Source organism: Oncorhynchus kisutch, linkage group LG7, assembly GCF_002021735.2.
Source record: "Oncorhynchus kisutch isolate 150728-3 linkage group LG7, Okis_V2, whole genome shotgun sequence".
Classification (NCBI taxonomy): Eukaryota; Metazoa; Chordata; class Actinopteri; order Salmoniformes; family Salmonidae; genus Oncorhynchus; species Oncorhynchus kisutch.
The window spans coordinates 22,519,696-22,537,238 of NC_034180.2; the positions used below are offsets into that span (position 1 = coordinate 22,519,696).

The following is a 17,543-nucleotide window of genomic DNA, read 5'->3' on the forward strand; positions in this document are numbered from 1 at the left end:
AAGCATGTGCGAGCAAGGAGGCCTACAAACCTGACTCAGTTACACCAGCTCTCTCAGGAGGAATGGGCCAAAATTCACCCAACTTATTGTGGGAAGCTTGTGTAAGGCTACCTGAAACGTTTGACCAAAGTTAAACAATTTAAAGGCAATGCTACCAAATACTAATTGAGTGTATGTAAACTTCTGACCCACTGGGAATGTGATGAAAGAAATAAAAGCTGAAATAAATCATTCTCCTTACTATTATTCTGACATTTCACATTCTTAAAATAAAGTGGTGATCCTAACTGACCTAAGACAGGGAATTGTTACTGGGATTAAATCTCAGGAATTGTGAACAACTGAGTTTAAATGTATTTGGCTAAGGTGTATGGAAACCTCCGACTTCAACTGTATGTCTGCCAAAACTCTCATTACTCACTGGAGCATTTACAGTAGTGTTAATGGTCTAGTATGGCAGTGAGTGACTGACCTGTTTTAACCTCTGGTTATGTTAACATCTTGTTTTGTTCACAGTCAGATGAAGGAACAGTGTTTACCCGCACCCACCACATCGTACGCAAGACGACGCTGTATGACATGGATATCGACCCCACCAGGAAGTACGCCGCTATTGGTTGTCAAGACCGCAGCGTTAGGTGGGGGCCTAGTCTACCTGTCCTTGCTTGTCTGTCTCTGTTTCTCTCGATGACTTTATATTGTTAGGTTCTAATTCTCAGAGCAAAACACTCAACGGACATTATGAAAGCTTAACCAAGTGTATTTCTTCCCTGAGGGTCGATTCAGCATTCAGACAAAGCATGTTTACACCACAAGTATATATATACTCCAATTTAGGCACTCCTTCTCTCTGATCCTTACATCTTTTATGGTTTGACAGGAAGACAAAGTAATAGGGTAATAAACCGTCATTTCTCCCTTAAGGGGATCTGACCTGACCTCAACCTCTCATTTGCCTAATCCACAGACGTCCATCCGTATCCCCTATAGCAATCCTGTGACTTCCTCCTGTCCACCCAACATCCACCCATCTGGATCCTACAGATAACCATTCACTTCTGATGTAAAAACCAGTCTCTTTCACCCCTCAGATACTATACTGCTCAGTATAACAATGTTCCAAGTTTAACCCAGAATCTAACCGTATGGATTTGTGTTTCTGTGTATGTGTGTTTGTATGTCAGTGTTGGTGTGTGTGTGTGCGTGCGTCCGTGCATTCATGTGTATGCATGTGTGCGTGTATATATTAGTGTCTGTGCACGTGTGTGTCTTCGTGAGTACGTGTGACCTCTCTCCCTCAGTAATCTGCCAGACTGTGCAGTCATCCCTCCCTAGCAGGTGGATTATCCCTTAACTCAGATGTTGTCGACACAGGACGGATGAGATTGAGGGCCTTGCCCCGGCTCGTTCTGTCTTTAGCTATCTGCAGCTACAGACATGCTGCTGTCCATGTGCCTGACCTGAGTTTATCCTACTCGTGCCTCGGTCTGCCTGCCTACACAAGTGTTTCCATCTTTCACTCACATACTCCACCTTGTGTCAACAACAGTAACAACATGCTATGAAAGTCAACCATAATGGAGAGAATTCAAACAATCACTTTCAAATTATGTTAACAACCACTCTCGGGTTATAGTGTACAGCTTTATTTATCAGTTGGTGTAAATTGGAGGAATGTGGGAGAGTAGTACAACAGTCCAAAAAGGGCTTTCCCTCAGCTGGAGATACTTTAAGTCAACTGTAAACACACCTCATGCTGCTATGAAAACTAGGACATCTCACTGCACTTTAATGATAAATGTAGGTTGTAGCGTTAAAGGGCTTTTGTTTAACAGGCTCTGGTCTGTTCCTTATGTAACTAAGCAGCGGTGCTTAAAAGTGAGAACCAATGGTTGACTGGCTGCCCTCAGTCCACACTCTGCCAACTTCTCCCAAGGTTGGCTGGGCCCTGGCTGGGCCTTGTGGGTGGTTGTCTGCCAGCTGGTGGCTGCTGGTCTTTCCTTCCTGCACTTCGTGGAAATACACCAGTTAGGCTGTTAGTGACCCCATGTGGTCAGCTGGGGAGAGACATGCTTACCAGCTGAGCTGCTGTGCTGTTTGCACACTATGTGGCACAGAGTTCACTGACTCATGAACAGAACACAGTCACGTGTTTCCTTGAACTCCCTGGGTCAGATGACTCAGTCCCTTGATCTGAAAGTCGTGGGGTCATAACCTTAACTGCTGAGGCAGGATGTAAATGGGTAGAAGTGTCTGACTTTTGGGCTATCGACTTATCGTCCTCCGTTGTCCTTGTGACGCGCTGACAGTGGATAAAACGGAGGATTGATTAACCCACTGGTGCTTCAACAGCAGAAACTGTTTTTGTGATTTACTCCTGGAGTACTGAGCTGCTGGTGTGTTTTCACGTTGAGATCGAAACAGACACACCTGCATTTCTGTGTGTGGAGGCGTAAAGCCTCTAGACCTGTCCATTTGTCTAACTCTTAGTTCCCCGCCCACAGAATCTTCAACATCAGTAACGGCAAACAGAAGAAACTGTACAAGGGCTCCCAAGGAGAGGATGGCACTGTTATCAAGGTTTGCATGTTTTCATGTAATGTGGTGTCACTGTGAAGACTCATTTGACAACACAGATTGCTGGTTTATAATAATGTGCGCTACAAGTGGTGTTTAAATCCTTCTTCTCCTCTCCCAAGGTTCAGACCGACCCCTCAGGACTGTATGTGGCCACCAGCTGCTCAGACAAGAACATCAGCATCTTTGACTTCTACTCTGGAGAGTGTGTGGCCACCATGTTCGGACACTCTGGTAAAAATAGCCCATTTAGTTAGAAAAAAAGACAGCAAAATGGCTGAATGACAACCTGTAGTGTGTTCAGAAGGAGAAACCAGCTGGAACTCCTCTTCTCTCTCCCTCGCAAATTTGTTTACATCCCTGTTAGTGAGCATTTCTCCTTTACTAAGATAATCCATCCACCTGACAGGTGTGGCATATCACGAAGCTGATTAAACAACATGATCATTACACAGCTGTACTTTGTGCTGGGGACAATAAAAGACCACTCTAAAATGTGCAGTTTTGTCACACAACCCAATGCCACAGATGTCTCAAGTTTTGAGGGAGTGTGCAATTGGCTTGCTGACTACAGGAATGTTCACCAGAGCTGTTGCCAGACGATTGAATGTTAATTTCTCTACCATATGCCACCTCCAAAGTTATTTTGGAGAATTTGGCAGTACGTCCAAACAACTTCACAACCATAACCATGCCAGCTCAGGATCTCCACATCCAGCTTTTTCACCTGCGCGATCATCTGAGACCAGCTACCTGGACAGCAGATGAAACTGTGGAGTATTTATGTCTGTAATAAAACCCTTTTGTGGGGGGAAATGTATTAGGATTGGCTGGACCTGGCTCCCCAGTGCGTGGGCCTGGCTCCCAGTCATGTGAAATCCATAGATTAGGGCCTAATTAATTTATTTCAAATGACTGATTTCCTTATATCAGTCAAATCGTTGAAATTGTTGAATGTTGCGTTTATATTTGTATTCAGTATAGTTCTGATCTAGGATCAGTTTAGCCTTTTAGATTATAAAAGACCAGGGAGACTTTATCCTAGATTAGCAAACCTAATCTGAGACACTTGTTTCATACTGTGAATTCCACAGATCATTTATCTGTCAAAATGTCCTAATTGTCTTCCCCATGCCTTATATAAACTTGTCCATTCCCTTTGTGATTATTCTGAAGAAGGCCTTTGAAGGCCGATAAAGTCGGTCTTTTAAACTTGTCTAATAAAACTACACATTTTTAACGGTGAGCGAGCGCTGCGGCTTTTCCTGTCAACGATGTCTACACATTTTTAGGTTTCACCTCTACTGACGTTGGTTGGACACCTTCTACTTCTTTCCATAATTGAAAGTGTCCAGATGATTTAATCCTTGTCATTTGTTTTGTCCTTTTCTCTTTTTCACAGAGGTTGTGACTGGAATGAAGTTCACCAATGACTGCAAGCACATGATAACTGTGTCTGGTGACAGCTGCATCTTTGTGTGGCGTCTGGCCCCGGAGCTCACCATCAGTATGAGACAGCGTCTGTCAGACCTCAAACAGAGTGGCAAGCCAGTTCAGAAGACACCACCTCACAAACCTTGCAATCTCAGGTAGCTACCCTGTTGGAACACATCATTGTAGAAAAAGTACCTTGATTTACATTTCTTATTCCTGTTTTGTTATTCTTGTTAGCTCCAAAGTGAAGCAAAGGGCCTCCTTGGAGTACCTAGTTAATTGGATAACGTGTTTTGTGCTAGCTAATACCCTTAGAAAGCAAACATGGTGTTTACATAAGGTGAACACTGGATGAGAGACGCATTCTGAAGACAATTGGAGTGAAAAGCAACTGTTAATCCTGTGTTCGGTGTTATTTGTAATACAGGCTTGTCGCTATGAACGTTGCTAGTGAATGACCAGTGTTCCTTTCGTAGCATGTTGCATTATCAGAGACATTTGACTATTGTCTCCTAGTAGTATGATTTGCTCTGTTCCCTGTCTGTTCTGTGCAGCACCAGGAGAGAGGTGCACAGAACCCCTCCCATAGTCACCATGTCCTCTGACAGCGACAAAGAGGTGGAGGAGGAGGGGATAGAGGAGGAGGAGGAGGAGGAGGAGGAGGAGGAGGAAGAGATGATCTCTCCTTACATGGTGTCAGGCTGCAGTGCAGAGGAAGAGACAGGTTGGTATCTCAGAAATACATTTGTACACAAACAATACACTGAGTATACAAAACATTATTGAATTTGTTTTAATTAAACCTTTATTTAACTTGGCAAGTCAATTAAGAACAAAGTTCTGACAAACTGACCAGATGAATCCAGTTGAAAACTATGATCCATTATTGATGTCACTTGTTAAACCCACTTCAATCAATGTAGATGGAGCGGAGGAGACAGGTTAAAGGAGGATTTTTAAGCCTTGACACAATTGAGACATGGATTGTGCATGTGTGCCATTCAGAGGGTGAATGGGACAAAATGTTTAAGTGCCTTTGAACGGGGCATGGTAGTAGGTGCCAGGCACACGGGTTTGTGTCAAGATCTGCAACGCTGCTGGGTTTCACGCTCAACAGTTGCCCGTGTGTATCAAGAATGGTCCGCCACCCAACGGACATCCAGCCAACTTGACACAACTGTGGGAAGCATTGGTGTCAACATGAGCCAGCGTCTATGCCCCAACGAATTGAGGCTGTTTTGAGAGCAAAAGGTGGTGTGGTGCAACTCAATATATACTGAGTGGTATACAGAGTGTCTACAGTATTAAGAATGTGTTTTTTTCGTGGCAATGTTGATGGCAGCACACATCCTGAAATATCGGTTGGTTTTGTGTTTGCTTTCCAGACACCTCAGACGAAAAGCAAAACTCTCTTAACTCTCACGGCAGAGAACTGAAAAGGGTTAGTATTTCTTGTAACTGTCAGTGAATATTTTCCCACTAACACAGTCAGTGAATATTCCCCTTATAAACTGTTAACTGAACCCTTGTCCCTCCCTCCCTCCCTCTCTCCCTCTCTATAGGAGAGCTCTTTTGGCAGGCGTTCCTCCCAGGGCAATCATCACTGTGAGGAAAGGGGTCCCCGTCCGCGGCGCCGCTGGTCCAGAGGCATGGTCAGCATGGAGCTGATGGTCAAGTCCATGTTGGACCTCAGACAGCTGGATTCCTTCGCCATGCCCCCCTCCTCCCCCAACAAGACCAAGACCCAGCCGGATGCTTTCAGAGACCCATTCAGGGAGGATGAACTGGGCAGCACCATCAGCCTGCAACCCCTTACTGCATGGGTGAGTGGATCACAGAGAGAGGGAAATATCCAACCACTCGTGGAAGTATAGTGGACTTCAAAAAGGCTTCTTTGTCTTCGTCCCAAATAGTACCCTAATCCCTGCACTACTTTTGACCAGGGCCCATAGGAACACTTATAGGTAGAATAAAGTATAGTTTATTGTTAAAACCATCAGAACTCATACTAATATGTCTCTGTTTGCTACTTGCAGGGGGATGAGTCTGAGCAGAGGTCCCAGCAGCGACCCCACTACATCATGTTCTCTCCACAGACCCCAGAGACAGGCTCAGTGCTCTACCCCGAGGGCTGTGAGGACAGGGTCAGCTTAGCTGGCAGGTAAACTCTCGCCATTAGTGTATCTCATTTTCTCCTCACTGTATATGGCCAAGAAATGACTGCATAGTTTGGGCCTTTAGGTTTCACTGACCAAGTGCCTCTGACCTTAAAAAACTCCCGGGGTTGTATTCATAAAGCATTCCAAATGACACTGAACAAAAATATGAACGCAATATGTAAAGTGTTGGTCCCATGTTTCATGAGCTGAAATAAAAGATCACAGAAATGTTTAATATGCACAAAATTTGTTTTACATCCCTGTTAGCGAGCATTTCTCCTTTGCAAAGATATTCCAACCATCTGACAGGTGTGGCATATCAAGAAGCTGATTAAACAGCATGATCATTACACAGGTGCACATTGTGCGGGGGACAATTAAAGACCACACTAAAATGTGCAGTTTTGTCACACAATCCAATGCCACAGATGTCTCAAGTTTTGAGGGAGTGTGCAATTGGCATGCTGACTGCAGGAATGTCCACCAGAGCTGTTGCCAGAGAATTTAATGTTAATTTCTCTACAATAAGCCACCTCCAACGTCATTTTAGAGAATTTGGCAGTACGTCAACCGGCCTCATAAACGCAGACCATGTGTAACCACACCAGCCCAGGACCTCCACTTCTGTCTTCTTCACCTGCAGGATCAGCTACCTGGATAGCAGATGAAACTGAGGAGTATTTCTGTCTGTATTAAAGCCCTTTTGTGGGGGGAAACGTATTAGGATTGGCTGGGCCTGGCTCCCAGTCATGTGAAATCCATAGATTAGGGCCTAATTCATTTATTTCAAATGACTGATTTCCTTATATGAACTGTAACTCAGTAAAATCGTTGAAATTGTTGCATGTTGTGTTTATATTTTTGCACAGTATAGTTCTGATCTAGGGTCAGTTTTGCCTTTTAGATGATAAAAGACCAGGGAGACTTTATCCCAGATTAGCAAACCTAATCTGAGATACTTTATGAATACCAGCTCCCTACATATCAGATACCGTAGTCTATGTATACAGTATACATACCACCTAGTCCCAACCCATATATCCACAATCTGTGTTTCCTCTATAGTGAGTACCTAGTGAAAGAGCTACTGCCCGGGCCTGAGACCAGCAGGAGTGTGAAGGGGTACCAGAACCACAGCCAGTGGAGCCAGGGCCACCATGACAAACACAGCCCAGACAGCGCCTGCTCTGTGGACTACTCCAGCAGCAGACGGTCCAGCCCAGACAGCCAGCAGCAGCCTCCTGGAGAGAGTGAGACACACGCACACAGAGGCATAGGATCTTAATGTGATCTAAAATATTCCCGCAGCAACAGTTTTGGATGTTTAGTCCATAATGTTGTTTGATCGGTCTGTTAGGGCTATTAGCTGGCCGAAAGTAGACTTTGTGAAAAGTGCAATACTGTAATATAACCGTGTTAGTATGGGCTTTCAGTGAATTCATGTAAATCACAAAGCTCATCTGCATTTCCTGGATAAGTACAGCAAACAATTATTTTTCACCAATCACAATTCAAACAGTTTTTTCTTTTTTTTTAACAACTCTGGATATCTGTGTGTTTTCTGTGTCGTATGACTACAGTTCTAACAGGAAAAATAAAGTTCTTCAAATCTATTTTCTCTGTGTCAGACTCTGAGCCCACAGAGCCTCTCAGTGTGGATGGGAACTCCTCTGAATTGGACATGGAGGAACTGGAGGAGGAAGAGGAGGGGGGCGTAGGGAGGGGAGAGGCCAAGGGGACAACAGTAGTACCTAAGACCCCTGACCAGGAGGCCTTCCTCAAACAGCACTTTGGCAACCTGGCTGAGCTTAAAAACCCAGGTAAGAACAGCATCTATGTCTCTCCTTGACTGGTATAAGACATTTAGTGGAAACTCCCACTGCCTCCACCGATTCAGTGCTTTTAGATGTGTGGGAGGTAGTGAACGAGTGAACGCACACTTCAGGAGAAAATAGATATTATTGGGATGTACCCAGAGAGATTCAAGAAAGCTTCCCTTTCAACTGGCACATGTAATATTCAATTCAAACTTTATTGTCCACACAAATTAATTGTGCAGCCAGGAGTACATTAGACAGAATAGTATACACATATAGAGACACACACAAGTTAATAGTAAAAATATTTCAGATGTATTCATTGTATTTCTCCTCTTTGATTGTCAGTGAGCCCGACCAGAGTTGTCACCCCGGACAGTGTCAGCATCTCCTCCAAGTTCCTGTCCCAATGCTCTCCTGGAAGGTATGCCATACTTACACTACATGGCCAAAGGTATGTGGACATCTGCTCATCAAACTTCTCATTCCGAAATCATCGGCATTAATATAGAGTTGGTCCCCCCTTTCCTGGTATAACAGCCTCCATGATTCTGGGAAGGCTTTCCACTAGATGTTGGAACGTTGCTGTGGGGACTTGCTTCCATTCAGCCACGAGCATTAGTGAGGTCGGGCACTGATGTTGGGTGATTAAGCCTGGCTCGCAGTCAGCGTTGGAATTCATCCCAAAGGTGTTCGATGGGGTTGAGGTCAGGGCTCTGTGCAGGCCAGTCAAGTTATTCCACACTGATCTCAACAAACCATTTCTGTATAGACCTCGCTTTGTGCAAAGGGCTATTGTCATGCTGAATCAGGAAAGGGCCTTCCCCAACCTGTTGCACAGAATCGTCTAGAATGTCATTGTATGCTGTAGCTGGAACTAAGGGGCCTAGCCCAAACCATGAAAAACAACCTCAGACCATTATACCTCCTCCACCAAACTTTACAGTTGGCGGTAGGTAGTGTTCTCCTGACATCCTCCAAACCCAGATTTGTCCGTCGGACTGCCAGATGGTTAAGCGTGATTCATCACTCCACAGAATGCGTTTCCACTGCTGCAGAGTCCAATGGCGGCAAGCTTTACACCACTCCAGCCGGCACTTGGCATTGCACATGGTGATCTTAGGCTTGATGCGGCTGCTCGGCCTTGGAAACTCATTTCACGAACCTCCCGACAAACAGTTCTTGTGCTTCCAGAGGCAGTTTGGAACTCTGTAGTGAGTGTTACAACTGAGGACAGACGATTTGTACGCGCTTCAGCACTCGGCGGTCCTGTTCTTGAGCGTGTGTGGCCTACCACTTCGCGGCTGAGCTGTTGTTGCTCCTAGACGTTTCCACTTCACAATAACAGCACTTACAGTTGACTGGGGCAGCTCTAGCAGGGCAGAAATTTGACGAACTGACTTGTTGGGAAGGTGGCATCCTACGACGGTGTCACGTTGAAAGTCACTGAGCTCTTCAGTACGGGCCATTCTACTGCCAATGTTTGTAAATAAAGATTGCATGGCTGTGTGCTCTAATTTAATTTTGGCCATTTAGTGTATCAGTTAGTTAACCAAAGAACATTCTGTTAACCCACACTCATCTATCACAAAAGTTAGCTATCCTTTTAGATGACTGAGTATGTTGACAAACAGTCCTATCTGAACGGATCACTGTTTTTCCTTTCTAGCAGGACGGCCTTTCCATTCCCCTCGAAGAGCGCTGTTGAGGGGAAGGTAGCCAGCGGTGTGGTGAGGCCCCTGGTCTCTGAGGTGAGGCCCCTCATGGAGCACAACCAGGGCCAGAGCCACAACCAGGGTCAGAGCCAAGGCCACAACCAAGGCCAAGACCACAGCCAGGACCAGAGCCACAGCCAGGGCCAGAGCCACAACCAGGACCAGAGCCACAACCAGGACCAGAGCCAAGGCCACAACCAGGACCAGAGCCACGACCACAGCCAGGGCCACAGCCAGGACCAGAGCCAAGAACACAGCCAGGACCAGAGCCAAGGCCACAGCCAGAGCCACAGCCAGGACCAGAGCCAAGAACACAGCCAGGACCAGAGCCACAGCCAGGGCCAGAGCCACAGCCAGGACCAGAGCCACAGCCAGAACCAGAGCCAAGACCACAGCCAGGGCCAGAGCCACAGCCAGGGCCAGAGCCACAGCCAGGGCCAGAGCCACAACCGGGGTCAGAGCCAAGGCCACAACCAGGACCAGAGCCACAACCAGGACCATAGCCACAGCCAGAGCCAACTCCACAGCCAAGGCCAGAGCCACGACCAGGGCCAGAGCTATAGCCAGGGCCAGAGCCACAACCAGGGCCAGAGCCACAGCCGGAGGAAGGGCTCAGAAGAATCTCAGAAGGGCACTACCGCGAGACTAGAAGTAGTGGACACTATGGAGAAGGGTCTGAATCTCCGGGCCTCTCCTCTGAGGAAGAAGCTTTTTAACCCTGCAGTGGACTCCCGTAGGATAGTCAGCCCTGTAGCCAAGGCTGCAGCATCACACCTCACCTCTACAGGCATGAGGAAGTCCCAGTCAGTCCAGAACCTGCACACTGAGGGTGAGACACTACGCATGTGATTATGATCATGTCCAGCTAGGGTATTGATGTTATGATCATGTATGATGTTTTGCAGGAAAATGTTATGATTTAAAAAGGTCCTCATTTTATATTCTACGCATGGTGTAAAAGGTCAAGCTCTTCCTTGAATGTCTAATAAGAGACAGAAATGTTGTTAACACTGCCCTGGCCTGCATAGGCTAATCATTTACCTTCTCTGTCTGTAGAAATGCCTCTGAGCCTGTCTCGGCCCTCCAAGGAGGTAGCCCCTCAGCCCCATCACTCCCAGGCCAACGAGCGTCCAGTGACCCTCCCCACAACCCCCCGCCGCACCCTGCCCAGCGTGCCCCCCCTCTGCAGCCCCACCTCCCCACAACCCCGGGACATCACCAGTAGCAGTCACGGCACTGCCCCCACGCCCAGGAGCATCAAATCCCGCTGCTCCTACATGAGCCCCACCACCAGCTCCATGGCCAAGATGTCCCGCTCCATGTCCATGGGAGACAGCCTAAACGTGGCCGAGGAAGAGTCTGAGTCTACAGAGTCACGCAGGGGGTCCAGCTCTGACACGTCAAATGCTCCCACCAAGAGTCGGAGCTGCTCCTCCCAGAGCTCCCAGAGTCTTAGTACTAAACCGTCTACCCCCGTGGCCGTTGTCTCTTCCACCTTATCCTCCTCCTCCCCTCTGGTGTTGGGTTTAGCCATGCCCCATGCTGCAGTTATCCCCACCCTCATCACTAGCTCTCCAAGCAACTCCAACCCCAGCCCAACCACCAAGAGTCTGCAGGCTAAGCTGATGTGCAGCACCCGGCCCCAGCTCAACCTGGACATCTCCAAGCCCCTCCCAGACAAGCCCTCCCTGGCGGCCTTCACTCCCAACAGTACCTCCAAGACCACCGCCTCCTCCAAAACTGTCAAAGAGGACACCGACCTCTCTTCCAGATCTCCAGTCAGCTTGTTACCTCACCAGGGCCAGACTCATCCAGTGCTCACCAACAAAGTCCAGCTAGTCACTGCACTGTCCCTCTCCCCAGCCGCTCCTGTGGAGACTAGCCCAGCTCGGAGTCCTGAGGCAGAGCAGCGGTTTCTCACCACGGAGCTGCGTCCTGAGGCCCCCGTGGTAGACAACAGGCTAGAACAGACAAAGATGGAGGAGAGCCAGGGCCTGACCCAGGAGAAGAGTCCCACAATGGAGGTGTCTCTACAGGGCAGTCCCGTATACCTGCTGTCATCTGGAGGTCCCGGCCAGGACCGTGCAGGTTTGCTCCAGCGATCTCCCTCCTTCATCCTGTCATCTCTGCGTCTGGGCATGCCCCTGGCCAACACCAAGCACTTTTTTACTACTGGTGCCGTGTGGCCTACCGTCTCAGTCTCCACCCCCATATACTCTGCACCTTCACCCTGTCCTCCGTCACTTAATCATTTCCTCCTGACGGGTGAGGCATGGCTCTCTTTCTCATGTCCCTCTTTCTTTTTCTCTCCATCTCTCTCACTTCCCCATTTCCATGAAGAGTGTTCCCTCTGTGGTCCTCCTGTCTGTCCTTTCCTTCCTTGTGTAGTAGCTAGAACATAGCCTTGTATTGACATTCTAGCTATGGGTTGGTCAATGAAATAACCCTGCTATTGTCCGTCTTGCTGTTCTGTTTTTGACCTAACTAGTTTCTTGTGGTCTAGCCTGACACATATGATGAGACTTGCAGTAGGATAGTTTAAGCGGCGTCAGCCTGACCATGTATAACTCGCTTTTTATTAGACGGCTCTCTCAGTATGGAGTCGTGCAGGGTGGTGGCCAGCGATCTACAGAACACCTTTAGGAAGGCCTCCCAGCTCTACAGAATGGTGAGTCACTCACTCCCCCAATAAGTATCCTGTTCACTAAAAATATTTGTTTACATTGGCTACTATTTTATTGGCCACTACCTGTCTGTTTTATGTTAAGTTTACATTCATTTTTTAAAACATTTCCATACACTTCTTTTTTGTGGTAATGTTGGTCATGTCTGTGTCTTGCAGGTGAACAGTGTGCCTGTAGACTCCAGGCAGGAGCACCATGAGATGGCCCAGGTCCTGTCTGAGGCCTTTGAGGTGGTGAGGGCCGAGCTGAGCTCCCTGCCCCAGAGCTCACCCCCATCCCCCTCTGGAGGACCTGCAGCAGGAGGCTCCCTGTGTACAGTGGGCTGCCGGCCCGTAGAACCAGGGACGGGGAGATTAGCCTCAGGGGAGGAGAGGACTCTGGCTCTGCTGGAGCAGTACTCTGAGCTCCTCCTTCAAGCCGTGGAGAAGAGGCTGGACAACAAGCAGCTCTCCTAAATACTCCTCTTCTTTCACACCCTTCCTTGAAGACTGAACCAACCAACCCTCTTGCAAATGTAGGATCGTAAGCCATTGTGCAAGGATATCTGCAGACTACAGTACTTCTTTTTATTTCATTTCTTTCTCGACACGTTTTTAAAATGAACAGATTAAAATATTCCTGAAGGATGCCTGTACATATTTTTTAGAAGTTCTTTTTTCTTTTTAAGCACTTCTCTCTCTTTCTCTCTGATGCACCCTCTGGGTGGTCCCCTCTATCCCTGTCAGATCTCTGTAGGCCTAGGAGGGTTTGGGAGGGTTGTACTCAGCACAATGGCCCACAGATACTGATACTGTAGGGAGACTCCTCAGGATGATCAATGCCTCAGCATTCATTCCCAGTGTGGCTGACCTGCACTACAGACAGTCATTCATCACCCTTCCTCCCTCTAATATAGTGTGCTACCTACAGTACCTACCAGACACCTGCACTCTCACGACCACTGGTTTTGTTTACCCCTGTTGCCAAATATTGTGCCCTGCTACTTTGTTTTAATGAAGTTGTTGTTATGGAAATGCCGGATGCCCTAGAGTTGCTTAGCGTAGTTTTGCGGGCCCCTCTTGCAAGGTGTTCCCACAGAAAGAAAAATGTGCCGTTTTATAGCTTATTTCATGCTATTTGACACATATTGCCATGAGGCTGAGAGAAAATGTTGATGTTTTAGTGCTCAGGGATTCTTGAAAGACGGGACAATGGGACAATCTCAACTTTTTTCCCACAAAGATTTGTCTTAATATTAACAAAAGTTGAAATCTATATTTTGATAGACCAAAGTACCAGCTAACACAACATGTAAAGAACTCAACTTCCAAACTTCATCTCAGTGCTAGAGGCGTCACTACAGACCCTGGTTCGATTCCAGGCTGTATCACAACTGGCCGTGATTGGGAGTCCCATAGGGCGGCACACAATTGGCCCAGCGTCGTCCGGGTTAGGGTTTGGCCGGGGTAGGCGGTCATTGTAAATAAGAATTTGTTCTCAACTGACTTGCCTAGTTAAATAAATAAATTAAATACAAATATTTAGCACTACTAAATGCTCCAGGACAAATTTCTTTAGCATTGTGACATGTTTTTCTAGATTTAAAACATTAAGAAAGCAAACATCTTTTAGGTCTAGCAAATCAAATGCTTCAAATGTTTAAGCAAATGTTACAGAGCAGTGATGACAATATTTGTTCTGAATATTTACACAAAAAAACGATGTTAAGGGGGTGGACCATCGGTGACGTAATTGACAAACCAGTGACGGAGTTGTGACAACCGATGCTCAAAACAACAAAAGTTCAACACAAACATTCAATACAAAATATGGGAAAGGATTCATTTGAAAATCTCCAATAAAAACGCAGCTTTACAGACTATGAGGGGGCTTGTTGCAATACATGAGGACATGAATGAGGGGTCCTTGTGATGTCGCTGACCCTGCTCATTCCTGATTCCTTTAGGATTTTAGACCAATCTGACGGAGTTGACCATCTCCGGACACATCTTTAAGGAATCCGTTTTGAGATAAACAGGCTTTAAAGTCACAGAGGGCTTTTGAAAGAAACTACATAAGATCATTTTTCAATTAATATCCATAATTGCCTATTTTTTGAATTTTAAATTGGGTTCCTTTGCTCCAGACAAGGGCATTTCCAGGCATGCAGCCGACATGGAAATTAATAATATATTCCCAAAACAAGTCCATTTTAAGCTCAAATAATGCAATTTATATTTAACTATGAAATTAAAGTTTCCCTGCCGGACAAGGATTGTCCCAACTTTCAAGAATCCCTAGGCAAATGTCCTGTTATTCTACACATTTTGTCATGAGGCTGAGAATTTTTTTTTCAGTTTTAAAGCTAATTTCCTGTCATTCAAATAAAATAATTTGTGGCTTATGACGTGTTCATATGCTATATGGGGGGCTGGCGGGCCACCTGCCTTGCAGGGGCGTGTGCTATACCAGCGGTTGGAGCTTGATGCTGGCTGTTGTTTTGGGTAGCAGAAGCTGCACTTTTTGGACAATCGGAGGGCGTTGCTGTTCAATGCCATTCCTGACCCCAGTGCTCTAAAACAATACTAACAACTGTTGTCACTACAATGTGAAATGTCTGTGTTGGTGTACCTGTCCCTACCAGGGCTTTTGCCCACCGACACCAGGCCATAGCAGCCTCCACACTAGAGGAACACAGGACCCTTCCAAGTCTTAAAAGCCAGATTAATCAGACATAATCATGTTTTCGTGGGTGATTTGATACATTGTGTTTTGAGAGGCCCTGTCTGTGTGTGATGTGTGGTTGTATTTATTATGTTGTAAAAGGTCCACGTTACAAATGGAGTTGTCAGCCCCTTGTGAGTTGTAGTTTGTTTTGTACCAGAGCTAGGTCACCAGTGGGGGAACAACATTGCAAAAACAGAAGACTTGAAAATATACAGCATCAACTGAGAGTCTCCTCGTTCATTAACTATGCTGGATGGTTTTATAAAACATGTGAATTGTATTCCCAGTACATTTTTTGTATTCCAAATTGATGTTCAAGGTGTGCAAATAATAATACAAAATGTCTCAAGGAAATGGGTGCCTTAATTTAAAACCAGCGTTTTTCATAGTTTAAAATGTGTTGGGTTATACCAAAATAATATTGAATTGTAATGAAAAGGCGACTACTGAAATTGAGCTACTGCTGTGGGAAACCAATGACACTGAGGAGAAACATTTTCTGATGACTGAATACAGACATCGCATCTCGGAACCCAAACCGGCTGCACGCGTGCGCCATCGTGCAAACATTTATTTTGTCCCCCCACACCAAACGCGATCACGACATGCAGGCTAAAATATCAAAACAAACTGAACCAATTACATTAATTTGGGGACAGGTCGAAAAGCATTAAACATGTATGGCAATTTAGCTAGCTAGCTTGCACATGCTAGCTAATTTGTCCTATTTAGCTAGCTTGCTGTTGCTAGCTAATTTGTCCTGGGATATAAACATTGAGTTGTTATTTTACCTGAAATGCACAAGGTCCTCTACTCTGACTGTTAATCCACACATAAAGCAGTCAACCGACTCGTTTCTAGTCATCTCTCCTCCTTCATCTTTTTCATCTTTGAATTTCTATGGTGATTGGCATCTAAACGTTCATAGTATTACCACGACAAACGGCAAAACAGTTCGTCTTTCAATCACCCATGTGGGTATAACCAATGAGGAGATGGCACTTGGGTACCTGCTTCTATAATCCAATGAGGAGATGAGAGGCAGGACTTGCAGCACGATCTGCGTCAGAAATAGGAATGACTTCTATTTTAGCCCTTGGCAACGCAGACGCTCATTGGCGCGCACGAGCAGTGTGGGTGCAATAATTGAATAACATGGATTTCTACATTTATTTTGCAACGCTCGCGCATGCGACGTGTCTGGTCTGGTCAGCATGTTAGGGTTGGGTTACCAGAGGTAAAGAACACAGAACAAATCAGATCAAATCAGATCATAACAGATCTTGCATCAGATACAAACCGTGCAGAAAACATTTTTTTCCCACACCTCTTCCTCAACATTTATTGGCACTTGTCTGGCTGTGGTGTTTTCATCCTGGTCCCTGGCACTTTTCCACCCCAATAACAATGCGCTTTCATTCCTATCAAAATGGTCATAGGTCACATTAATGTATTTGTAATAGCTTAGACTACTAAACTAAACCTGGGTCTCTGTGTAATGGTGTAACTGTTGTGTCAAAGGCTCACAGAATAATAATTGTGTTCTGATGATTGTGGCTGCAGACTAGCACAACACTGCCCTCTGCTGTTGAACCTCCATCACTGCCCAGTTGCTACTAAAACAGAAAGCCCTAACACTTCCCTCCTACAATTTCTCTGGTCAGGATTATTCTGTGCTGTGTTTTACATACTTTTCAATACACTAGTGCCCTGAAACAATATTTTAATCACCTGTGCATAAAATAGTGTTTAATTTCCTGAGTTATTGATAGACTTGTTATAAATGTACACTTATTGGTAGAAAGTCTTATCAGGTACCCAAAGGGTCTTACAGCCTCTCAAAATGCCATGCCTAGAACTCTGTTCTCTCTAGTTTTGATTAAAGCATTGTATGTACATGACTAGAAATGGCATAGAATAAGAATGAAGTATATTCTGCTGTTTATTAGTTATTCAGTATTTCCCCATCTGACTGACAATATTCAGAACTGTGACCTTAACTAGACTGGAGGTTTCATTAAGATGTAGGATTGTGTTTGATGGGACAGTAGTACAGGTGCACCTATCTGCTGCCAGGATGCATCAGTATTTATGCATGAAGGGTGGTGAGGTGTGGAGGTTGACCGACTGGCTCGTTCCTAAGTAGGATTACATGGTTCAACGTACCCTAGGCTTGTTTCACTGTATGAGTCGATCCCACTCTTTTTCACTAGCTGGTATAACCTGTAGCTGACCCTCGTTCTTAATAACCCCACCTTTTCTATGATGATTACTTGTCTTAAACTACAGATTATGGACCAGAATGTTCCTCTTTTAGGAATGATCACTTCAAGACATTTTATGAGCTTTTGTTTTCTGTTTTGTACCAACAACAGTTTAGTGTTTTTACTATATTCACTCCCTGTACTTCTCTTTCTGCTGGAGAATAAAAACATATTTATTACACTCAAC

General features: G+C 45.7%; 1 protein-coding gene across 4 annotated transcripts in view; it reads left to right on the forward strand.

The window, feature by feature from the left end:
- Positions 1-17,542, forward strand: part of mapkbp1 (mitogen-activated protein kinase binding protein 1) — a 76,758-nt gene extending 59,216 nt beyond the window's left edge. For 2 of the 4 annotated variants that reach the window (XM_020488492.2, XM_031828679.1), the window contains 15 exons: positions 517-638; positions 2,505-2,580; positions 2,700-2,811; positions 3,980-4,166; positions 4,566-4,735; positions 5,397-5,452; positions 5,574-5,834; positions 6,048-6,172; positions 7,236-7,420; positions 7,799-7,990; positions 8,336-8,411; positions 9,657-10,531; positions 10,759-11,967; positions 12,285-12,370; positions 12,545-17,542. In XM_020488492.2, coding sequence (XP_020344081.2) covers positions 517-638; positions 2,505-2,580; positions 2,700-2,811; positions 3,980-4,166; positions 4,566-4,735; positions 5,397-5,452; positions 5,574-5,834; positions 6,048-6,172; positions 7,236-7,420; positions 7,799-7,990; positions 8,336-8,411; positions 9,657-10,531; positions 10,759-11,967; positions 12,285-12,370; positions 12,545-12,841 — 4,029 coding nt within the window. In that variant the 3' untranslated portion in view covers positions 12,842-17,542. The remainder of the gene's footprint in view (positions 1-516; positions 639-2,504; positions 2,581-2,699; positions 2,812-3,979; positions 4,167-4,565; positions 4,736-5,396; positions 5,453-5,573; positions 5,835-6,047; positions 6,173-7,235; positions 7,421-7,798; positions 7,991-8,335; positions 8,412-9,656; positions 10,532-10,758; positions 11,968-12,284; positions 12,371-12,544) is intronic. The other 2 variants (XM_031828681.1, XM_031828680.1) reach the window with 2 other exon arrangements.
- Position 17,543: the final 1 nt, after the last annotated feature.